Source organism: Vulpes vulpes, chromosome 2 (genome assembly GCF_048418805.1).
Source record: "Vulpes vulpes isolate BD-2025 chromosome 2, VulVul3, whole genome shotgun sequence".
In the NCBI taxonomy this organism is placed as follows: domain Eukaryota; kingdom Metazoa; phylum Chordata; class Mammalia; order Carnivora; family Canidae; genus Vulpes; species Vulpes vulpes.
Window position 1 is genome coordinate 45,758,252 of NC_132781.1, and position 25,111 is coordinate 45,783,362.

The 25,111-nt window shown below is 38.8% G+C and overlaps 2 protein-coding genes and 1 pseudogene across 2 annotated transcripts in view; 1 reads left to right on the top strand and 2 right to left on the bottom strand.

The window, feature by feature from the left end:
* Positions 1-25,111, top strand: part of RPA1 (replication protein A1) — a 77,826-nt gene that overhangs the window by 19,777 nt on the left and 32,938 nt on the right. The window contains exon 5 of the mRNA XM_026016282.2: positions 13,024-13,112. Within this exon, the coding sequence (XP_025872067.1) occupies positions 13,024-13,112 (89 nt within the window). The remainder of the gene's footprint in view (positions 1-13,023; positions 13,113-25,111) is intronic.
* LOC112933169 (acylphosphatase-1) lies at positions 5,725-6,156 on the bottom strand. The gene has a single exon (XM_026016283.2). It carries the CDS (start codon positions 6,076-6,078, stop codon positions 5,779-5,781), a length of 300 nt encoding a protein of 99 aa, XP_025872068.2. The 5' UTR covers positions 6,079-6,156; the 3' UTR covers positions 5,725-5,778.
* On the bottom strand, positions 20,171-20,582 carry LOC112933168 (small ribosomal subunit protein uS17m pseudogene; annotated as a pseudogene).

Genomic DNA, 25,111 nt, shown 5'->3' on the forward strand with positions numbered 1-25,111 from the left:
TTGGTAGAGCCAGTGGCTCTTGATCTTGGGATTATAAGTTCTAGCCCCAGGGGATCCCTGGGTGGCGCAGCGGTTTGGCGCCTGCCTTTGGCCCAGGGCGCGATCCTGGAGACCCGGGATCGAATCCCACGTCGGGCTCCCGGTGCATGGAGCCTGCTTCTCCCTCTGACTGTGTCTCTGCCTCTCTCTCTCTGTGTGTGACTATCATAAATAAATAAAAATTAAAAAAAAAAAAAAGTTTATAAGTTCTAGCCCCACACTGGGTGTGGAGCCTGCTTTAAAAAAATGAATAAATCAAGTTCACATATACAAAATAACTAATTCCATTGCCTAAAATAACTATTCTTAAAAATTTTGTTGTAATCCTTTTAGAATTTTTCTGTGAACATTAAGTACTTATAAATTTGTAATTTTCTTTAAAAAAACTTCATAATATGGGTTTATAATTTTTTTAATAGTGGTCATTTTTACATGTCCCTAGATAAACCTCTGCCATATATTATTTTGTATGTCATTATATAGATTTAACATAATTTAGTTAATATTATACAGCATTTCACTATTTAAAATTTTTCACCAGTGCTTCTTAGAATATATTTGTAGCTCTATCTTTGTGTATTCAAATTTTTAGAGACTATTATTTTAATAAAAATGACACACAACAACAAAAAAAAGACACACAAAATCATTGATTCAAGCAGTGAAATAAAAGGTACAAAGAAGGAAAAAAATTGTCTAAAGTTCATACAACCCAGAAATAACCATATTATGAGTTAGTGAACATCATTCCAGATATATCACAGTGGTATTTATCATAATTGATAGAAATAATTTTGATACTGAAATGACAATATAAATATTGTTGCTCTCTTCCTCCCTTTTTTTTTAAAATAAAGATTTCATTTATTAATGAGAGACACAGAGAGAGACACACACAAACACAGGCAGAGGGAGAAGCGGGCTCCACACAGGGAGCCTGATGCAGGACTCAATCCTGGGTTTCCAGGATCAGGCCCTGGGGCTGAAGGCAGTGCTAAACCGGTGAGCCACCCGGGCAGCCCCTGCTCTCTCCTTTCCTGAATAATTCAGTCCAAAGTAATTAGGTGGGGCCAGGCAAGGTAGGTGTTTACAAGGAAGGGATAGTGGTGGTGGTGGTGGTGATGGCCTAGAACCAGGTGTTAGCCCAAAGGGAGGAAGGTATCTTCATGGACTGGACTTGGGGATGGAACATAAGCAGGTAAGGTGAACATACATGAGGAGAGGGTGGTTGCAGCCCAGAATGGGTTGTCAAAGCCTCAGTAAGATGAGGTAAGAGTCTGTGTGGTTGTTGGATCCTAAGGAAGGAATGACGGCATCTGGGAGTGTGGGGATCTGGGACAACAGCAGGTTTCTGGGGAAGGGGAGGGTGCTTGTTTGTAATAGGATGGTGGTAGTCTCAGAACCAGGTTTGGAATTTGAGCATTCAGAGGAGAGTGTCCATGTGTGTAGCAGTGGCAGGTAGTGATAGGAGTTTGGTTACCTATGAGGGGAATTGATCTAATATGTTGAAAGTTATGGGAGCTAGTCAAGGGAGAAATCAGTGATTCCGGATTAGAATTGAAGGTTTCAGAGTGAACTCAAGGTTTTTGATAGATAGATAAAGATATAAACATTTAGGGTTTTATTTTTTTTATTTTATTTTATTTTTTACATTTAGGGTTTTAAAATTAGATTTTTTGGGGTGCCTGGGTGGCTCACTTGGTTGGGTGTCTGACTCTTAATATCAACTCGGGTCTTCATTTTAGGGTTGTGAGTTTAATCCCCATGTTGGGCTCCATACTGGCCATGGAAAGGAAAGGAGAAAAGAAAGGAAGAAATAAATTTATTTTATTCTATTATTTTAACTCACTTTATTTAAACTAAATACTAAAACAGTTCTCCCATTTCTCCTGCCTCCTACTTTTTGTCTCTAACAATCACCAATCTGTTTGTTTTCTGTATCTACAGGCTTATTATTTATTTCCACATATAAGAGAGACCATACATTAATTGCCTTTCTCTGTCTGACTTAGCATAATGCCCTGGAAGTCCATCCATGTTTTTGGAAATGGCAAGATTCGATTCCTTTTTATGGCTGAATAATAGTCTATGTGTATTTGTGTGTGTGTGTGTGTGTGTGTGTGTGTGTGTGTGTGTGTGTGAGTGTGAGTGACAATTCCTTTATCCATTTACCTAGTAGTAGACACTTAGGTTGTTTCCATATGTTAACTCTTGTAAGTAGTGCTACAGTGAACATGGGGGTATATATGTATATGTTTTTGAGTTAGTGCTTTTATTTTCTTTGGATGAATACCCAGAAGTGGAGTTGCTGGATCTTATGGTAGTTTGATTTTTAATTTTTTGAGGAATCTCCATACTGTTTTCCATAGTGGCTACACCAACTTAATATTCCTAACGGTGCACAAGAGTTCCTTTTTCTCCATATCCTCACCAGCATTTGCTATTTCTAGTCTTTTGGATAATAGCCATTCTAACAGATATGAAGTGATATCTCATTGTGGTTTTGGCTTCCATTTCCCTGATTCAGGGTATCTTTTCATGTACCTGTTGGCTAGCTGTATGTCTTCTTTGGAAAGATATCTGTTTATGAAAAAAAAAAAAGACAGCTGTTCAGATCTGGTTGGTATATGAGTGTGTATATATAATATATATTATGTGTATATATAATTATATATAGTGTGTGTGTGTTCCCTAGATCTGTCTATAGAGAGGGTTTTGGAGCAGCAATACCCCAAAAGCTATGAGCCCACTTAGCACCAGATCTTCATTTCTGAATGCCACTTCACCCTAAAAGGAACTAGGGCTCCTTGGAGGATGGCTTGTACAGGCTTGGAAACGACAAGATGAGCCTGGGATATCTTAATGTGTCAGATGGTAAGGAAGTGCTCAAAGGGAGGTGGGACCCTGTCAAAAGGACAGAGAAACTGGCTTGCAGAATCTTAGACTTGTCAAATCTAAGGCAATTTAAAACCACAATAAAAATGGGAACAGATTATAACCTATTAAATAAAATAGGAGTTCATAAGTCCATACCCAAAAAAGGAATAGATGGAGGAAGAGAAAAGTTTTTCTTAAAATAGAGTGCCATCCGACAAATGTGGAAGGAATGATGGAATTAGAAAATCCCCCTTGGTAACCAGCACAGTGTTCGTTTACGCAGGAAACATCAGTGGGTGCCATGGCTGCTCTACCAAATTAACATAGCAGAAATTATTTGCCTGGAGGTCAAAAGTTGAAATCAGTTTCACTGGACTGAGATCCTTCTTTCCCTCTTCCAGCCTCTGGTGGTTGTTAGCATCCCTTGGCTGTTCACTGCTGTAGTTCAGTCTCACCTCCAGGTCTTTGTCCTATCTGTCGCCTCCTGTCTGTATCAGATATGCCCCCCTCTTTTGGAGATAAATGTGGTTGCTTTTAGGGCCCAGCAGAGGATCCAGGGTAATCTTGCCATTTCAATCCTGAACTTCATCACATTTACCAAGTTCCTTGTCCCATTCACAGGCTCCAGGGATTAGGAAGTGGATAGCTTTTGGGGGGGGTCATTCAGTCTACCACAGATGCTGAAACAAGTCGATGAAAGTTTGCTGAGTAACAAGTTATTCACAACGTAATTACTAATTGTAAAAAGAAGCAGAGGCAACTTTGTAGTGGAGGAACCTGGCAGACAGCCCCTTATTCCAATGATCAAAGTTAACATTACCAGTAATGGGACAAATAGAATTACAAATAGAATTTGTGTATTACCTGATAGGATGCAATGAGAACACAGCATCACTAATATTATGCTTTTGCCAAAGATGCATAATCTGTGGGATGCCTGGGTGGCTCAGTGGTTGAGCATCTGCCTTTGGCTCAAGTTGTGATCCCAGGGTCTGAGGATGGAGTCTCGCAGAGCTCCCTGCATGGAGCCTGCTTCTCCCTCTGTCTATGTCTCTGCATCTCCCTCTGTGTCTCTCATGAATAAATAAATAAAATATTTAAAAAAAGAAAAGATACATAATCTGTAATAATGAGGAAACCTCAGTTAAATTAAGGGACATTCTACAAAATAAGTAACCTCTGATTTTTTTTTTTTTTTTTTTAAGATTTATTTACTTATTTGAGAGAGTACAAGCCAGGGAATGGGCAGAGAGAGAAGGAGCAGGCTCCCCACGGAGCATGGAACCCATTGCGGGGCTCTATCCCGGGCCCCTTAGATCACAACCTGAGCTAAAATCAAGAGTCAGATGCTTGACTAATTGAGCCACCCAGGTGTCCCAGTGACCTCTGATTTTCAGATCTCAAGCATGAAAGAAAAAAGTTGTGTACACTGAGAGACTTTCAGATTGAAGGAGACTTAAGAGATTTGGTAATTGAATATAACAAGTGATCCTTTTGCTATTAAGGACATCATTTAGACAGCTGATAAAACTTGAATAGGTTCTGTGGATAAAACGGAAAAATTCTTTGGTTATGTTTCAGTCAATTTCAGTGACTTAACCAGGATATATCTTAATGTCAATTGTTCTTAGCGTAATTTTTTTCTGGTGCATGATATGCCTTTCAATCTCAAATTCTATTCCTTAAGGCTGTTTTCTATTTCATTTGAGCTTTAGTTTTTACTTGTATTGTGGATAACTATCCTTCCTTTGTGTCTTCAGTTTGCTTTAGTCTTTTTTCTAATGCATACATTAATCAAGATTTTCCAACATAATAGTTCAGTTTTTAGCTTTCTCCTTGCTGTTTCTTGGTTTATAATGTTTAAGTGTTAGATATATAATGGTATTACTTTTGTTCTATTTTTGTCTTCTCAAGCTACCGTTTCTTCTCAATCTCTTGTTTTATCTAATCTTTTGAGTTTTATTTTATTAATTCTTAGTCTTATTTCTCAAACCCCTCTTGGAAAGTATTATTCCCTTTCTTCCATATGCTTTCTTCTAGATCGGATTCTTTGTCTCTGCTTTCTATATTCCTTTAATTTTTATATACTTTTATATGTTGCATTGTTGATATGTCATTTCTTTTTATCTTGTTCAGGCTTAATGTGGAGAGTTCTGTCAGACTTCATATTTCCTCTGACATAGTTTAAGCTAGGTACATCTCCTTGCCAACCTTCCCACATGGGACGTGTTATCTTCCATTCCAAGCTATACCTTTGAGTGCTTGAGTGGTGCTTTCTATCCATTTTTCTGTCCTTTAAGGTATGGTTATGGAAGAGGGTGGAGAGCTTTGGTGGGGTCGAGTGCAAAAACTTAGGCTTTATTCTCCAATCAGGGATAGAATTCCACTCCCATGGGCTTTGTTTTATTGCACCACCTCCAAACGATGGCATGTCTTGTATTTCCTACTTCTGTTGAGAACCTATATATGTACATCCAAGTTTATTTACCCCTTACTTTTTTTATGGTTATTTAGGCTTATTCCAAACAGGGCTTCAGCATTCATCCTTGTACATTTATCTGTATGTGCTTGTGCTATTATTTCTGAAGAGCAGGTTGCTTGAATTACTATTGTGGGGCTCAAAGGACATGTCTTATAGAAAATATACCAGTTAATATACTCATTAACTTTGTGTAAGAGTGCTTGTTTCTGAATAAGCAAATCCAAGGAAACAAATTAGATTCATGGTTCCCCAGGGGTCAGGAAGTGGAATGGTATGTGACCGATATCTCAAAAAGCTGTTACTTTATTTATTTATTTTTTCTATAATAACAATAAAAACAAAGCCAGCGAGTTTATTTTAGAAAATTTAAATTCAGGCCATTATTTCACAATTTGGAAATCTGAGTAATCCAACTTTAAGATGACTTTCTCATTCCTGAAGTTTGCTCTGTTGATGTGTGATTTGGGACTTCCTTTTGTCTCAAGCCATTCCTGCATAAGACGCACTTTGGAGACGGGACCTTGCAATTGTCCTTGCACTGTGCCCTGGTCAGTGTTCTGGACCCAGCCAACCAATCCCAGCTTTTTACCCTCAGCCTGAGTGTACTTGCGGAAAAACACCCCTTGGACCTTCCCAAAAATTTCATAATCCACTGATATCAGGGTGTCCCCTTCTGCCATGTTTATGCCCACACCCTCCTCGTCCTCCTCTTGGGCGTTCAGGACAGCACGGCCGACCAGCACGCCAACGGTTCCCACTGCCAAAAAGCTGTTACTTTAAAAAAAACAAACAAAACCAAAAAAAAAAAAAAAAAAAAAAATTTCCCCTTAACCTTGTCAACATACTGGATACTACTAATTTTTACAAATAATTGTTGTCGGGATCCCTGGGTGGCGCAACGGTTTGGCACCTGCCTTTGGCCCAGGGCGCAATCCTGGAGACCCGGGATCGAGTCCCACGTCGGGCTCCCGGTGCATGGAGCCTGCTTCTCCCTCTGCCTGTGTCTCTGCCTCTCTCTCTGTGTGTGTGACTATCATAAATAAATTTAAAAAAAAAAATTTAAAAATAGGGTACAAAGGAGGAATTTAGCTAAATATTTTCCAGATGGATAGCCCATATCATAGGGGGTTTATAGGTCCCAGTAAGGAGTTTAGATTGTTTTCCAAGGGTGTTGGGAAGCCATAGGGTTTTGAGCTGAGGAGTATCGGTATGATCTAAGTTTTTAAAAGGTTATTCTCATAGCTGTATGGAGAGTTGATGGTTGGTGGCAAAAAAGTAGAGATTGTTGTTGCATTTATCTGAATCTTTCTGAGTTTGCCGTCTTTTCCATTGATTTGTTTGTCGATGCCATAGTTTTTGTGTTTTTTGTTTTCCATTTCTCATTTTTAAATTTCATTTTCTAATCTTTTATTGCTGATACATAGAAATAAAATAAATTTGAATATATTCATATTGGATTTTGGGTTTGTTTTTTTTTTTAAGACACTTATTTGAGAGAGCGAGCACACTCAGGGCAGAGAGAGAATCTCACGCAGAGTCCTACTAAGGGCAGAGCCTGTTGTGGATCTCCATCTCAAGACCCTGAGGTTGACCCGAGCAGAAATCAAGAGTCAGAGGCTTAACCAGCTGAGCCACCCAGGTGCCCCCGTATATATTCACATTGTTTTAGCAACCTCACAAAATTCATTTAGTATTCTTTTTTTATTTCAAATTTTTATTTAAAATCTAGTTAGCTAGCATGGGGCACCTTGGTGCTTCAATCAGTTAAGCATCTTATCTTCAACCCGGGTCCTGGGATGGAGCCCCACATCAGCCTCCCTGCCCAGTGGGGAGGCTACTTCTTTCCCTTTGCTCTTTCCCCCTGCTCATGCTCTCACTCACTCTATCTTACTTTCTCTCAAATTAATTCTAGTTAGTTAACATGTAGTTAACTAACATGTAGTTAACGTGTAGTTAACATATTGGTTTCAGGAGCAGAATTTAGTGATTCATCACTTTAATACCCAGTGTTCATCATAACCAGTGTCCTCCTTCATGCCCATCTCCCACCCACTTCTCTCCTTCAACCCTGTTTGTTCTCTCTACTTAAGAGTCTTATGGTTTGCTTCCATCTCTCTTTTTTCTTTCCCATATGCTCATCAGTTTTGTTTCCTAAATTCCATGTATGAGTGAGATTGTACAGTATTTTCTATCTCTGACCGACATTTCATTTAGCATAATATATTCTAGCTCCATCTATCTCATTGCAAATGGCAAGATTTCATCCTTTTTGATGGCTACGTAATAATCCTTTGTGTATATTACCACATCTTTATCCATTCATAAGTTGATGGACATTTCGACTCTTTCCATAGTTTGGCTATTGTTGATAATGGTCAGTGCCATAGTTTTTGTTTTTGTAACAGCTTTGAGATATAACTCACATACTGCTATAATTTATCCATTTAGTGTAAAATGGGGGACGCTTAGGTGGCTCAGATGTTAAGTGTCTACCTTCAGCTTGGGTCATGATTTCTAGGTCCTGGGATCAAGCCCTGCATTTAGCTCCCTGCTCAGTGAGGAGTCTGCTTCCCCCTGCTTGTTCTCTCTCTCAAGTGAATAAATAAAATCTTGTGTAAAAAATTAAGTGTACAGCAGCCCAGGTGGCTCAGTCAGTGGTTTATTTATTTATTTATTTATTTTTTATTTTTTATTTGTTTTATGATAGTCACACACACAGAGAGAGAGGCAGAGACACAGGCAGAGGGAGAAGCAGGCTCCGTGCACCGGGAGCCCGACGTGGGACTCGATCCTGGGTCTCCAGGATTGCGCCCTGGGCCAAAGGCAGGTGCCAAACCGCTGCACCACCCAGGGATCCCTCAGTCAGTGGTTTAGCACTGCCTTTGGCCCACATTGAGCTCCCTGCACAGAGCCTTCTTCTCCCTCTGCCTGTGTCTCTGCCTCTCTCTGTGTGTCTCTCATGGATAAATAAATTAAATCTTTTTTTAAAAAATTAAGTGTAAAATGATTTTTAATATATTGATAGAGTTGTGTAATCATTGCCACAATTAATTTTAGAATATTTCATCACCCCCAAAATCTTGTACCGTTTAGCTATCACCCCCAAACTCCTCGTTCTTTCTTTCTTTTTTAAAGATTTTATTTATTTACTCATTAGAAACAGAGAGAGAGAGAGGCAGAGACACAGGCAGAGGGAGAAGCAGGCTCCATACAGGGAGCCCGACATAGGACTCGATCCCAGGTCCCCAGGATCAGGCCCTGGGCTGAAGGTGGCGCTAAACCGCTGAGCTACCCAGGCTGCCCTCCTCATTCTTTCAAGCCCCAGACAACCACTAATCTATTTTCTGTCTCTCCAGATTGCTTATTCTAGACATTACATATAAATGAAGTCATAAAATTTGTGGTCCCTTGTGACTAGCCCCTTTAACATAGCATAAGATTTTCAAGGTTTATCCATGCTATGGCATGTACCAGTGCTTCATTCCTTTGTATGGCCAAGTAATATTCTGTTGCATGAATATGTCACATTTTGTTTTTTCATTTGTTTGGACATTTGGGTTTCTACCTTTTTACTATTAAGAATAATGCTGTGGACATGTTGGTGTAAGTTTTTGTGTGGACATTTTCCATCGTATGTATCTAGGAGTGGAATTGTGGGCCATATGGTAACTTTATGATTAATTTTTTTTAAGATTTTATTTATTTATTCATGAGAGATACACAGAGCCAGAAACATAAGCAGAGGAAGAAGCAGACTCCCTGCTGGGAGCCCGATGGAGGACTCAATTCCTGGACCCTGGGATCATGCCCTGAGCCAAAGGGAGATGCTCAACTGTTGAGCCACCCAGGTGTCCCAATGTTACTCCTCTTTCTAAATAGTCTCCATGCTTGAATTCACAGCCCTGAGATCAAGAGTCATATGCTTTACCAACTGAGCCAGCCAGGTACCCAAAAGATAACTTTTTTTAAAAGTACCATTTTATTTGTTAATTTTTTATTTTTTTAAAGATTTTATTTATTCATGAGAGAGACAGAGACATAGGCAGAGGGAGAAGCAGGCTCTCCACAAGGAGTCTGAAGTGGGACTCGATCCCGGAACTCCAGGATCACACCCTGAGCCGATGAAGGCAGATGCTCAACCACTGAGCCTGAAATATTAAATACCCCGTCAGTGTTCTGTTTTCAGCTATTCGTGTGTGTGTGTGTGTGTGTGAATGTGAGAGAGAATAATTTTATCTGAATCAGGATCCAAAGTAGACACTGTAGTAGGTTGATACCTTTTAAGTCTCTTTGTATATGTAGGTTCCTCCACTATATTTTTTTTCTCCCTTAGAGTTTGTTTGTTCATTTGTGTAGTTTCAAGTTTTTATCTAAATTCCAGTTAGTGGGACGCCTGGGTGGCTCAGTAGTTTAGCACCGCCTTCTGCGCAGGGCCTGATCTTGGACAACCTGGGATCGAGTCCCATGTCGGGCTCCTTACATGGAGCCTGCTTCTCCCTCTCCCTGTGTCTCTGCCTCTCTGTGTGTGTCTTTCATGAGTAAATAAATAAAATCTTTTAAAAATCAATTAATTAATTCCAGTTAGTTAGAGATGCCTGGGTGGCTCAGTGGTCCATGAATAATGAATGAATGAATGAATGAATGAATGAATGAAGTCTTGAAAAAAATAAATTCCAGTTAGTTAAAACCTTATTGTTGGGCAGCCCGGGTGGCTCAGCCGGTTAGTTCCACCTTCAGCCCAGGGTGTGGTCCTGGAGACCCGGGATCAAGTCCCACATCATGCTCCTGCATGGAGCCTGCTTCTCCCTCTGCCTGTGTCTGTCTGTCTCTCTCTCTCTTTGTGTCTCTCATGAATACATAAATAAAATCTTTTTAAAAATAAATGAAAAAATAAAACCTTACTGTTTATTTGTTAGAGAAGCCAAGTCATTTGTCCTTTAGCCTCATGTAGTTTCCCACAGTCTGGATTTTGCTGATTGTGTCTCTGTGAAGTTGTAATGTGTCCCTGTTATCTGTGTTTTTTGTAAGTAGATAAAAGCAGTATGTTCCTTTGATATGCTGCTGGATTCATCTTGCTAATGTTTTATGTAAATATATAAGATAAAATTAAATTTTTTGAGCATATTTTCTCTCAAGTTTTGGTATTAAGCCAGTGTTAAATGATTGATAAGCTTGGAGTAATTTGGATAATTTTGGAAGATAATTAAATATCTACCACTAAATTTCTATCAGATAGTTTTGTAAGGAATCTATGTCTAATTGTCAGGAATAGATAGTTTTGAGCTTATTTTATTGAAGTAATATAACTCTGGGGTTTTTGCTTTTGTTTTTGTTTTTGGTTTTTTGGTTTTTTTGTTTTTAGGATTTTATTTATTTATTTGAGAGAGAGAGATATCGAGAGAGAATACAAGCAGGGAGGAAAGGGAAAAGCAGTCTCCCTGCAAGCAGAGAGCCCAACATGGGGCTCAGTCTCAGGGCCCTGAGATCATTGACCCTGAGTCAAAGGCAGACACTTTAACCTACTGATCCACCCAGGCGCCCTTAAGTAATATAACTTTGATATGAAAGCCTGATAAAGGTAGCAGAAACTCATCAATTGTTATTTTTTTTTAATTTTTATTTATTTATGATAGTCACAGACAGATAGAGAGAGAGGCAGAGACACAGGCAGAGGGAGAAGCAGGCTCCATGCACCGGGAGCCCGACGTGGGATTCGATCCCGGGTCTCCAGGATGGCGCCCTGGGCCAAAGGCAGGCGCCAAACCGCTGCGCCACCCAGGGATCCCAGAAACTCATCAATTGTATATAAAAATACAGGTTATAGCAATCAGACCATTTGAAGACCACAACATGGTGAAATTCGGTTTGTTATTGCTTAAATATTGTGCTAGAGGGTTCCTCGGTGGCTTAGTTGGTTGAATGTCTGACTATTGGTTTTGTCTTGAATCATAGTCTTGGGGTTGTGGAATTGGCCCCGAATCAGGCTCAGTGCTTAGCATGGAGTCAGCTGGAGACTCTCTCTCCCTCTGCCTCTCCCCCTGCTCACACATTTTTCTCTCTAAAATAAATAAATGAAATCCTAAAAAATATATATATTGCTTTAAAACCATCTACTTTTTATCTCCATTGCCATGACTCTGATAGAGGCCACCATCAGTTCTCTTCCTTTGGTCTCCCTGCCTCCACTGTGTTTCCCTCAGATTCCTTCTTCATGTTTCAGTTCTTTTTCAAATACACATATGGTCATGACATTCTCATTCAAGTATGTATTAAGCAACAACTGTGGATACCTGGAGGCCACCTGCTCTTGTTGAAAGTTCTGCCTAGCTGAGTGAAGTAAGTCAATCGGAGAAGGACAAACAGTGTATGTTCTCGTTCATTTGGGGAATATAAATATAGTGAAAGGGAATATAAGGGAAGGGAGAAGAAATGTATGGGAAATATCAGAAAGGGAGGCAGAACATAAAGACTCCTAACTCCGGGAAAGGAACTAGGAGTGGTGGAAGGGGAGGAGGGCGGGGGGCTGGGGTGAGTGGGTGACGGGCACTGAGGGGGACACTTGACAGGATGAGCACTGGGTGTTATTCTGTATGTTGGTAAATTGAACACCAATAAAAAATTAATTTATTAAAAAAAAGTTCTGTCTAGTAGGAGAGACTGATAATAATGAAATTATGAGTATATAAAATTTATATAAATGAATAATTGAACACAAATTCTATGTTCATAATTCTGTATTAATATAGATTAATTAAACCTGAGAGAAGTAATGTGAAAGAAAAAAGTCATGGCAGTAAAAAAAAGTGTAACAGAAACGTAATCTGTACTAAAGATGAAGGCAGTGTCTCTTGAAGTGATGTTTGAGATGAAAGCAAAAAACAAGTGCTAGCTGAGCGGAATGAGAGAAGGCCCTCACATTCAGCAAGCAGCATATACAAAGGCTTTGTGGCAGGAGAGAGCATGGCATATACCGAGAACTGAAAGCAGTCAGAATGGCTGGAGAGCAGAGCATCTCAAGGAAGTGGTATGAGATGGGCTAAAGAGATTGGCAAGCTAGATCACACAGAGCCTTGTAGGCCATGTATGAAAGATTTTATTTTTGGCTTAAGGTTCTTGAGAGTTATTGAAAGGTTTTAATAAGAGTTAAAAGTAGATGAAAGCCCGTAGATTCTTAGATAATAATCATTTAAAAATGGCTACAGTTGTAACGATTTTCACTGGGAAAAGGTAATTGTTGACGTAAGTGTATGTTTCTGAAAACAGATCATCTTTTGTTGTGTCTCATTTTATTGTGTTTAATGATCTAAATTCTGATCATGTCATTTGCTCCTTGAAGATATGGTTTGTGGTAAGGACACTGCATTTTAACTAAAGGACTAGATGGAAAATGAAAACCTTGCAATCATAAAAAGCCTTGATAATGATGCAGTGAAAGATTAAGGGAAATATTTACATGGGAATTGATATCATCTATTTCTCTAGTTATTCAGTAATGAAAACCTGTTGACAAATGGAAATAGTTTTATCAAAATGATTATTAGGGAAAGCTTTTTAAGTAGCTTGTCATTTGAAGGGCTTCTAAATTGATTTTTTTCTAACTTGTTTCTATTTCTTTGCCTTCATAGGAGAGTAGTTATTTTGATGGAGTTAAACATTTTGAAATCAGCTGAAGCAGTTGGATTAAAGATTGGCAATCCTGTGCCCTATAATGAAGGTAAAATGCTTTTTTATAGGTTGTAGCTCTCAGTTGAATACTTCTTTATAGATCCAGAATTGTACCTTTAGGGTTCAGTTTGATTTCTTGGTCTTACTAAAACTAGTGATTTGGGGTTTTAGGAACTGGGTTATTCTTTTAGGTTTTTCCAAGTTAAAGAAATGATGCTAGGACTTCAAAGGCTGACCCTCTCCTCTGTTTTTCTCTACACAAAACTTCTTTCGTATTTCTGGCTTGTCTGTCACCAGAAGTGTGGTATTTGTCCCACACCAAGCAGTTCTCTAATTCTCTGTGGACACTGGCTGGTTGTCCTACAGTTCAGTTTAGTTCTAATACTATATGCCTAGGGACACCTGGGTGGCTCAGTGGTTGAGCGCCTGCCTTGGGCCCAGGGCGTGAACCTGGAGACCCGGGATCGAGTCCCACGTCGGGCTCTCTGCATGGAGCCTGCTTCTCTCTATGCCTATGTCTCTGTCTCTGTCTCTCTCTCTCTCTCTCTCTGTCTCTCATGAATAAATAAATAAAATATTTAAAAAATATATACTGTATGCCTAAAATTAGCATCAGATTCCACAGGTAAACACTGAGTTCCACAAAGCTACCTCCATACCCCTCCACCACCCCCAAGCCCCAGTTCAGATTCTAATCAAAAGTCTAGGTAGTTACCTGTGCTTCTGACCAATCAGCTATAGATTGGAGGTTTCCACAACCCCCTCCTCAGGCTTGATTAAATTAAGGGCTAGAGTATCTCACAGAACTCAAGCGAACAACCAGGTAGAAGAGGTACACTGGGCAAGGTGTGTGGGAAGGAGTGCAGATTTTCTGTACTCTCTCAGGGTGCACCATCCTACCAGAACTTCCACATCTTCACCAACAGAAGCTCCCAAACCCTGTCGTTTTCCGTTTTTATGGAGTCCTCTTTAGCTAGGCATGATGGATTAAATCATTGGTCATTGGCCATTGGTTCATCCTCCAGTCCTTTTCCCCTCAGACGTAGGGGATGGATGCTGAAAGTTCTAACTCTAATCACATGGTTGGTTCCCCTAGCAACCATCCCCAGTCTTAGGGGCTTTCCAGAAGTCTTCTCACTGACGCTCAGGTGTGGTTGAAATGGGCTTCTTATAAGTAGGCTACCCTTCTTCCTCTTAACACTTAAGAAATTACAAGGGTTTTAAGAGCTCTGTGCCAGGAACCATGGATAAAGGCCAAAAAATACTTAGATCACAATATCACAATCTCACATTAGGAAAGGAAGAAAAATTAGAAACTGTACTGGAAAAAGATCCCACTTACAATAGATTAAAATAAATACATAGGGGCACCTGGCTGGCTCAGTCAGAGGAGTGTGTGACTCTTGATTCTTGGGGTTGTGAATTTGAGTCCCACGTTGGGCGTAGGGATTACTTAAATAAATAAAACTTGGGGGGGGGGGAGGGAAATCATAGAAGTAATGTTAATGAGAAATGTACTTTCTTAAATATACATTTTTGGTTTTTTATTTTTTCATTTTTGTTTTTAAAAAATGTAAAGCAAGGGCACCTAGCTAGCTCAGTCAGAACAGGTAGTGGTTGATCTTGGGTTTGTGAGTTTGAGCCCCATGTTGGGTATAGAGATTACTTAAAAATAAATTTTTTTTTTTTAAGATTTTATTTATTTATTCATGAGAGACACAGAGAGGGGTAGAGGTAGAGACACAGGGAGAGGGAGAAGCAGGTTCCATGCAAGGAGCCCGACATGGGACTCAATCCCGGGTCTCCAGGATTACACCCTGGGCTGAAGGCAGCACTAAACCCCTGAGCCACCTGGGCTGCCCTTAAGTAATACAATAAAAAATGTAGACCATATAATCTGTACTTTTTTGATAGCACTCAACACACCAGTAGTTTTTAGAATAATTTCTGTGTTTATTGCCAGGCCATGAGTAAACTCCGGGAAGGTAGAGACCTTCTTTATTCTTTGTTATGTCTCTGGGGCCTAACTTTTATTTTTATTAAATAAGTGCAACAACAGTGGCCACCTGCTTTTTTGTTACATCTCTGTGATCAAAAGCAGCTTTTGGGACGCCTGGGTGGCTCAGCGGTTTAGCGCCTGCCTTTGGCCCAGGGCATGATCCTGGAGTCCTGGAATTGAGTCCCGCATCAGGCTCCCTTTTAATTTCTTCTTTGATATTATGTTACTTTTTAAGTGTATTTGGTTTCAAATATTTAGAAATTTTCCAGAGAGCTGTTACTGATATGTAATTTAGTTTGAATATGGATAAATATCATACATTGTGTGACCTAACCTGTTATTTTATTGTCCTAAGTTGTATCTCTCTTGGTCAGTTTTCTATGTACTTGAGAAGAATGTGTATTCTTTTGTTGGGCACAGTGTCCTATCAATAAAAAAATGTCAGTTCAAGTTAGTTTATAGTATTGTTCAAGTACTGATTTTCTATTGACTTGTTCTGTGTTATTGAGAAGGACTATAATTATGAATTTTTTCCTCGAGGTATTAGGTTTTGCTTCGTGTATCCTGAAGCTCTGTTATTTAGTGCATTAAACATTTAGGATTGTTAATGTTCTCTTTATGAACTGACTACTTTATCATTATGAAATGACTTTATCATTGACAAAATTCTATGCTCTGAAATCTTTGCTATTAATGTAACCACTTCATTTTTGATAATAAAAATCCTAGAGAATCAAGTTTGAAAAATATATAACCATTTCATTTTTCTTTTTTTTTTCATTTTTCTTTTAGTTAGTATTAGTGTGGTTTATCATTTTTCATCCTTTAACTTTTCACCTATTTATGTCTTAATATTAACTATATTTCTTGTAAGCAGTATATAGGTGGGTCTTGCTCTTTTATCCAATTTGATAATTTCTTCCTTTTAACTGGGGTGTCTAGACCATTTACATTTAATATAATTATAGATATGGTTAGGTTTAAGTCTATGATCTTGCTATTTGTTTTTTATTTGTCCCATCTGGGCTTTTTCCTCCCTTTTTCCCCTCTGCCTTCTTTTGGATTGAATATTTTGTGTGATCCCTTTTATTTCCTTTGTGGACTTAAGAACTATTGCCTGTATTTTGCTATTCTAGTGGTTGGTTTAAGGTTTATAGTGTGCACTCTAACTTATTAAGGTCTACCTTTGAGTGATGCTACAACACTTCACTTAATAGTATGAGAATCTTACTTCTTTTTCTCTCCTCCCAGTCTTTGTACTATGGATGTCACACATTTTACCATTTATAAGTCTCATAGTATATTGTAATTATCTTTGTTTAAATAGTTATCTTTTAAAGAGACTTACTTAAAATCTTAGGTAGTCACTTATATAGTTGCCGTTTCTGGTTTTCTTTATTCCTTTGTCTAGATCTATATTTTTCAGTGTTATTTAGGATTTTTTAAAAAAGATTTTATTTTATTTATTCATGAGAGACACAGGCAGAGGGAGAAGCAGGCTCCGTGCAGGAGCCCAATACGGGACTCGATCTTGCAACTCCGGGATCACATCCTGAGCCAAAGGCAGATGCTCAACCGCTGAGCCACCCAGGCGTCCCTAGCATTTCTTGTAGTGGAGATATGCAAGGGATGAATTCTTTCAGCTTTTGTAAGGTCTGAAAAATATTTCACCTTTGACTCTGAAAGAGATTTTTGCTAGGCACAGAATTCCAAGTAGTTTTCATTCTTTTCTTTTATTTCTTTTATTTCTTTTCAATTTATCTATTTTAGAGGTGGGGGACAGAAAGAGAAAGAGAATCCTGAAGCAAACTCCTGGCTGAGTGGGGACCCCCAACACAGGGGCTCAGTCCCAGGACCCTGAGATCATGACCGGAGCTGAAATCAAAAGTTGCCACTTATTACCTGGCCACTTAACTGACTGAGCCACCCAGGCACCTTTTTCTTTTCTGTATTTTGAAGATGTCCTTTTGCTTGCATGTTACCCTAAGAGAAATCTGTGACCATCCCTATTTTTGTCCTGTTTTTAACATGACTTTTTCTCTGACCACTTTACAATTTTGTATCATTAGTTTTGAGCGATTTGATTGTGATGTACCTTGAAGTCATTTTCTTTGTGTCTTGGTGTTCATTGAGCTCTTGGATCTGTGCGTATAGTTTTCATCAAATTTGGAAAAATTTTGGCCATTATTTCTTAAATATCCTTTGCGCCTCCAATTACATATATATAAGCTGCTTGAAGTTGTCTCATAGTTTATTGATGCTGGTTTTTTTTTTTTTTTAAATTTTATTTTTCTAAGATTTTACTTATTTATTTGAGACACAGGAGAGTGAGGCAGAGACACAGGCAGAGGGAGAAGCAGGCTCCATGCAGGGAGCCCGACGTGGGACTCTATCCCGGGTCTCTAGGATCAGGCCCCGGACTGAAGGTGGCGCTAAACCGCTAAGCCACGGGGGGCTGCCCGATGCTGGGGTTTTTGTTTTTCTTCTTTTTCTGTTTCATTTTGGATAGTTTCTATTGCTGGGCATTCAAGTTCACTAATCTTGTCTCATCTGCTATTAATCCTATCTGGTATGTTCTTTTTCTCTGTCGTAATTTTCATCTTTAGAAGATCAGTTTGGGTCTTTGTTATATTCTCTATGTCTCTACTTAACTTTTAGGATATACAGAATATAATTATGACTTTCTTTGTTTTGGATTTTCTTTGTTTTTTAATGTTCTTGTCTGCTAATTCCAACATTTCTTTATCAGTACTTGGTCTGTTTTTATCAGTTGATTTTTTTTTTTCCTTCCTCATTATCAAATGTGTTTTCTTGCTGCTTTGCGTTCCTGGTAATATTTGATTGGATGCCACAAGTTTTGATTCTTGTTAGGTACCTACTATAATAATTCTTGAGCTTTTTTTCAGGGATTCAATTAAGTTACTGGGAATCAGTTTGATTTTGGGAGTTACTGCTTTTAAGATTTGTTAGATGGAGGAATGTCTGGGTGGCTCAGCGGTTGAGCATCCGCCTTCGGCTTAGGGTGTGGTCCCAGGTTCGGGATTGAGTCCCGATCCTGCATCAGGCTTCCTGCGAGGAGCCTGCTCCTCCCTCTGCCTCTCTCTCTCTGTATCTCATGGATAAATAAATAAAATCTTTAAAAAAAAAATTTTTTTAGATGGGATCAGAGAGGGGCATTTATTCCATTCTAGTTATTCATAGTAGAAAAACATAGCCTGTCAGAATATCCTATGCAATTCTCCATGAATATGAAGTTTTCTATTCTTCTGTTAGAAACAGGTACTGTAAAAAAAAAAAAAGAAAGAAAAAAAGAAACAGGTACTGTTTCTAGCTCATATAAAGCACTGCCAGCATTCCCTCTGGTCCTCTCAGATGTTTCTTCACTGGCCTCAGATAGTTTCTGCGCACACACAGCCAACCAGTACTCAGCTAACTATTTAAGGGGAACCTTTACAGATCTCTGGAGGTCACACTCTCTCTCTCTGCAGCTCTCCCTTCTCTGGTACTCTGACCTGAGAACTCAAGATAAGATGTCTTGATATCTCTCCAGACTCTTAGCTCCATCTCAATTCCAGGCCCACTATCTGTGTCACAATCTAGAAACTCTCAAGGCAGTAAGCTGGCACATTCTCACTCATCTTGTTTGTTTCCTGTGTCTCAGGGTCAATATCTTCAATGCTTAATGTCCAGTATCCTGAAAAGTATTTGTTTCATATATTTTGTCTTCTTTTTTGCTTGTTTTAGGTGTGAGGATAAACCTGGTCTCTTACTCCATCTTGTCCTATACATAATTTTAAAAGTCAAAGAGTTTTGTGTACACTTAATAAATAAATAATAAAATTTTAATTCCTGTATAGTTAACATATAGTATTTTATTAGTTTCAGGTGTACAATATAGTGATTTAGCAGTTCTGCACAATATTGATAAGTGTACTCTTAATTCCCATCACCTATTTCACCCATCTGCCCACTCACCTCCCCTCTGGTTACCATCTGTTCTTCGGTTTGTCCCATTTTTTTGTTTATTCATTTGTTTTGTTTCTTAAATTCCACATATGAGTGACATCATGTGATATTTGTCTTTCTCGGGCTTATTTCACTTAGCATTATATTTTTGAACTCCATCTATGTTGTTGCAAATGGCAAAATTTGTGTGTGTGTGTGTGTGTGTGTGTGTGTGTGTGTCTGAATAATGCCACATCTTCTTTATCCATTCATCTACCAGTGGATGCTTGGGCTGCTTCCATAATTTGGCTATTGTAAATAATGCTATAATAAGCATAGGGATGCATATATCTTTTCAAATTAGTGTTTTCATGTTCTTGGGGTCAATACCAATAGTGGAATTATGGATCATATGGTACACTTTTTTTTCTAATTTTCAAATTTTATTTTCTGTGTGTCAACATTTGTATTAATGCAGACTTTAGTCTGATGTCTGTCCCCAATATTTCCATTTGTAATTGGTTAAATCAAAGAAAAAAATTAATTTCAAATATATACCATCAAAAATAAATATTCACTTAATGTGTCTTTCTGTTTTATGATAGCAAAAGGTTTTTCTCCTCCCCAAATAAAGATTCTAAGAGAAATTCAAGATTCCTTTGAATGAAAAAAAAAACTACACCTTCTAAAACAGTGAGCTTGGGATCCCTGGGTGGCCCAGCAGTTTGGTGCCTGCCTTTGGCCCAGGGCGCGATCCTGGAGACCCGGGATCAAATCCCACATCGGGCTCCCGGTGCATGGAGCCTGCTTCTCCCTCTGCCTGTGTCTCTGCCTCTCTCTCTCTATGTGACTATTATAAATAAATAAAAATTAAAAAATAAAAATAAAAATAAAAAAAATAAAACAGTGAGCTTATAGAACGATGCAGGGGATTGCTAGGCACTCTTACCCTAAGAGGAAAATATGTCCAATGAATAAGAAATTTAGAACATGACTTTAAGCTTCTGTGAAAATTTTTAAGAAAGACTTTGCTTCATTTACTTTTAGCTATTCCATAAACACCAGAAGAAAAATTGGACATTTTGTAATGAAACTTAGAAAAATTTCTTTTTCAATAAAGTAAACTTTACTTCTTTCCCTTTGGCTCCTTCTTCTAGTTCTCCTTACTGTGCTAAAGAGCTATTGAGTTCTTCCATATTTTTGGAAGGTGGTTTCCAAGCTGACTGGGCCTTCCACGTAGGTTCTTGCATGGGGTTTTCTGGTCACTGGACCTATGACTTATCCAACTTTGAATATGGTGTTGGCCCATTCATGTTTCATGTGCTTTTTATTCATGAGACAGAGCTTTGAGAAGCACAATATCTCCAACAGTGTATTGTTAAAGAGCATCATGAACGAAGTAGGTTATTTCACTTAAATATCTTTCATCTTTTATCTTTTAAACCATTGGTTTAATCCGTGGGGGATCCAAAATAAGCCTGGTCACTTTCACTTTGGCTGTTTTTTTTGTATTGCTGTTCCAGTCACCTTCCACATGATCCATTTGGCATGGGCAGATGAACAAACTACTGACATTTTGTGGCTTTGGTTACCTCCTGGCTCTCCTTTCCCTGGATGCATCCTGGTAGTTAATTTTTTTGAGGAACTTCTGTACTCTTTTCCACTGTGGCTGCTCCAGTTTGCATTCCCACCAACTGTGCACGACGGTTCCTTTTTCTCTACATCCTTTTTTTTTTTTTTTTTTTTTTCTTTTTTTTTTTCTCTACATCCTTGCCAACACTTGTTTCTTGTGTTTTTTATTTTAGCCATTTTGACAGGTGTGAGGTGATATCTCTATAGTTATGATTTGTGTTTCCTGGATGATTAGTGATATTGAACATCGTTTCATGTCTTCTCCCCATTTTTAAATTGGATTGTTTTTCACTATCAGTTAATTTTTTTTAAGATTTTATTTATTCATTCATGAGAGAGAGAGAGAGGCAGAGATATAGGCAGAGGGAGAAGCAGGTTCCATGTAGGGAGCCCGATGCAGGACTCGATCCCGGGACTTTGGGATCATGCCCTGAGCCAAAAGCAGACACTCAACCGCTGAACCACCCAGGCATCCCTACCCTTTTTTAACTAAATCTGAAAAGGTGATGGTCAATATGAATATTTAGAAAAGAATTTCTGATGCAATTTATGAGAAATACATATCTTTAATGAAAGGTATTGAATAATTTTAAGAGTTTACATAATTTATTAAATAAATACTTTATATATTTTAATATTTTATTTATTTATTTATTCATGAAAGACACACACTGAGAGAAGCAGAGGCATAGGCAGAGGGAGGAGCAGGCTCCCTGCAGGAAGCCCGATGTGAGACTTGATCCCAGGACTCCAGGATCACACCCTGGGCCAAAGGCAGGCTCTAAACCGCGGAGCCACCCAGGTGTCCCTAAATCAATACCTTATACTAGCTATTTTAACTATAAACATGACATCTTTAAAAAATTAAAAATGATTTTTCAGTTCAGTATAAAGATGCCAAAAGTTGTATATATGATTTTACTTACTTAACGTTGTCCACCATGTATTTTCTTTATCTTTCCCAATTGATTTCACAATGGGAAATTAAATAGATGTTTTTGGGGTTTTTTGGCTTAGAGAAGTAACTGTTCCAGTTAAAATTAAACTCTGCGTGATCCTGGAGACCCGGGATCGAATCCCACGTCAGGCTCCCGGTGCATGGAGCCTGCTTCTCCCTCTGCCTGTGTCTCTGCCTCTCTCCCTCTCTCTCTGTGTGTGTGACTATCATAAATAAATAAAAATTAAAAAAAAAACTAAACTCTGTTGCTACTAATAAAGAAATGTGCTGGGACGCGTGGGTGGCTCAGCAGTTTAGCTCCTGCCTTCGGCCCAGAACGTGATCCTGGAGCCCCAGGATTGAGTCCCATGTTGGGCTCCCTTCGTGGAGCCTGCTTCTCCCTCTGCCTATGTCTCTGCCTGTCTTTCTCTCTCTTTTTCCCTGTGTCTCTCATGAATAAATAAGATCTTGGAAGGAAGGAAGGAAGGAAGGAAGGAAGGAAGGAAGGAAGGAAGGAAGGAAGGAAAGAGAGTAGGTAAGTGCTTAGGTGGTTTCTACTGAAGGACACTAATTCACTGTCTTAATTTAAACTTACCATCATAATTTTTCAGTTTATCATTAATCAAAATGTATTAGTCAGGTTTTAGACTAAGAATAAATAGATTGGATCCCAGTAATTTTTGTGCTAGAGGTAAATTGTATCCTGTCTTCGTTTTCCTATCTGGGACTCAGTTCTAGCCATCTGCCCCAGTGGAATCCATGGAAAGGAAAGTTTGAGAAGCTCAGGCTTGAACCCTCACACAGTAGTCAGCACACTCACAGAATGTTAGAAATAGAAGGAACTATTTTAGAGATCAGTTGTTTTAAGCATGAGAAAAAATGAAGGTGAAGGAGGTGATAAGTGACTTGGCTATCCCCAGCACAGCAGGTGAGTTGCTTCAACAAATGAGACTTGGGAGGCCTGGGTAGCTCAGCAGTTGAGCTTCGACTGCCTTAGGCTCAGGTTGTGATCCCAGGTCAGGGGATTGAGTCCCATGTTGGGCTCCCAGCGAGGAGCCTGCCTCTCCCTCTGCCTATGTCTCTGCCTCTCTCTGTGTCTCTCTTGAATAAATAAATAAAATCTTTAAAAAAAAAGGAATTTTTTTAAAGACTTTATTTATTCATATAGACACAGAGAGAGAGAGAGGCAGAGACACACACACACATATATATATGTATATATATATAGAGAGAGAAATCTTCCTTATTTAAATAAAAACAGGGACACCTGGGTGGCTCAGTGGTTGGGCATCTGCCTTCGGCTCAGGGGCATGATCCTGGTCCGGGGACCCTGCATGGGGCTCCCTACATGGAGCCTGCTTCTCCCTCTGCCTGTGTCTCTGCCTCTCTCTCTCTGTGACTCTCATGAATAAATAAATAAATAAATATCTTTAAAAAAATAAAAAATAAAACCAAAATCAGTAATAGAGTGTTTTGTTGTGTGACTCTTCCATAATTTAACTAGCCTTGTGTTGATGACCCTTGGGTTGTTTGCTGTAGCAATCAAAACAGTACAGCCGTGAATAATTTTATACATATGCAGGTATATGGGCAGAGTGGGTTTGATGGCCAGAAGTGAGATTGCTAGATCAATGGATAGATGTATCGGTGGTAGTTGGATATGGTTCGATTGCCCTCTGTAGCATGGTAACATTCTGCATTCCCATCAGCAGTGAATGAAAGTACTGGTTTTTTCACAGCTGTGCCAATAGAGTAAGTTATTAATCTTCTGAATTTTTACCAATCTCTTAGATGAAAACAGATCTCAGTGTACTGTTTGTGTTCTGAGCAAGGTGAGCATCCTTTTAAATATTTGAGGGCTTTTTATTCTCTGAACTGATTGTAGTATTCTCCATTTTTATTTTGGGCTGTCTTTTTCTTCTCCGTTTTTGAGAGTTCTTTAAAGAGTAGGGAGATTAGTCCTTTGTCTCTGGGTTATGAAGGCTTTTACTTTGCTTATGGTGGCTTTTTGCTATGCAGCAATTTTTTTGTTGCTGTTTTTTTATGAAGTTGAATTTTCCAGTCTTTTTTTAACTTTGGAGTTTTGAGCCATTGTTAGAAATGTCTTCCTTACTCTAAAGTTATTAAGGCATTCACCCACGTTTTATTCTAGTACTTAATTTCATTTTTATATTTAAATCACCTCTGAGGCTTCTGTCTTAGAATTAGTCTCTTCGTTTGTGGTGTTTTGAGCTTCACTTTTCACATAATTTGAAATTTGTGAGTTTTCTCTGCCCTCCTCAATTTACTAAAGATGTAGTCTCTGTGGGATGTTTGTGTATAGAGTGAGTTTTCATTCTCATTATTCTGCATGATTTTTAGAAGTGGGAAGATTGATCATCATTCTTCTTCCAGAAATGAAGCCGTCTAGATTTTAATATTTACCTACACAAAACATAGTAACTTGGTGCTTTAAATTGGAGAGGAAGGGATCCCTGGGTGGCGCAGCGGTTTGGCGCCTGCCTTTGGCCCAGGGCGCGATCCTGGAGACCCGGGATCGAATCCCACGTCGGGCTCCCGGTGCATGGAGCCTGCTTCTCCCTCCGCCTGTGTCTCTGCCTCTCTCTCTCTCTGTGACTATCATAAATAAATAAAAAATTAAAAAAAATAAAATAAAATAAAAAAAAATAAATTGGAGAGGAAGATCTGGGGCCTATTTAGGTAAAGTTCTAAAATCTTACATTGGAACATTACATTTGTTCTGCAGCAGTAATTTTTTTTTTTAAATGAACACATTGGTTATCTTCTCAGCTATCAGGACAAAGCAGTGTTTAGCATCTCTGTGAAATCTTTGGACGCAGTACAGTTGAGGGAGAGATAATTGTGCCCAACTTTATCAACTTTGGCCAGATTTCTAATGTTTTTTTATGTCATATTTGATTGAGTGGTTACTTGAGACATTTTGTGTTTCAGGTACAGAATATTTGAGATAAAGATGGAGTTGAAAGGGTTGAAAAATAATTACCGCTTGGGGTCAGAACTATAGAACAAGGGAAAAAACTCCTTTGTCTCAATACTGCATTCCACTTGCTCTTCCATTTCTTCAGGGTCTGTTAAAGTGTAGAGGTATGAGAGAAGATTTTACTGTTCAGGATTATTTGCTATTAAATTTCATTGTAACCAGATCAATAACACTTTGTTACTTGGGCCATCATGGAAATAGCTTTGTTACAGTGACTATTAACTTATGGTGTATTTCACAGAAATGGTTTCTGATTGTCTATTGTGAAGGCAAGGAAACTGTTATTAGTGAGAAGTAAAGTTAGATTTGTATCCTCCCAGCACTTAACCCAGAACCTGCTGCGTGGCAGGCATGGCATATCCGGTGAATGGTAAAATTAATTGACTAAACCCATCCAGGAAATGAGCAGAGGAATTCCAAAATGTGCAGTTGAAATTGTTTGGCACTTGTACCACATTAAATACAGATACTTACAGAATTTTCCAAATGTGAGGAATAAAACTTCAAACACATTCCATGTTTCATATGACTGAA

Coding starts and splice junctions, on each gene's coding strand:
- LOC112933169 (XM_026016283.2), bottom strand. CDS start 6,078: ATGGCAGAAGGGGACACCCTGATATCAGTGGATTATGAAATTTTTGGG.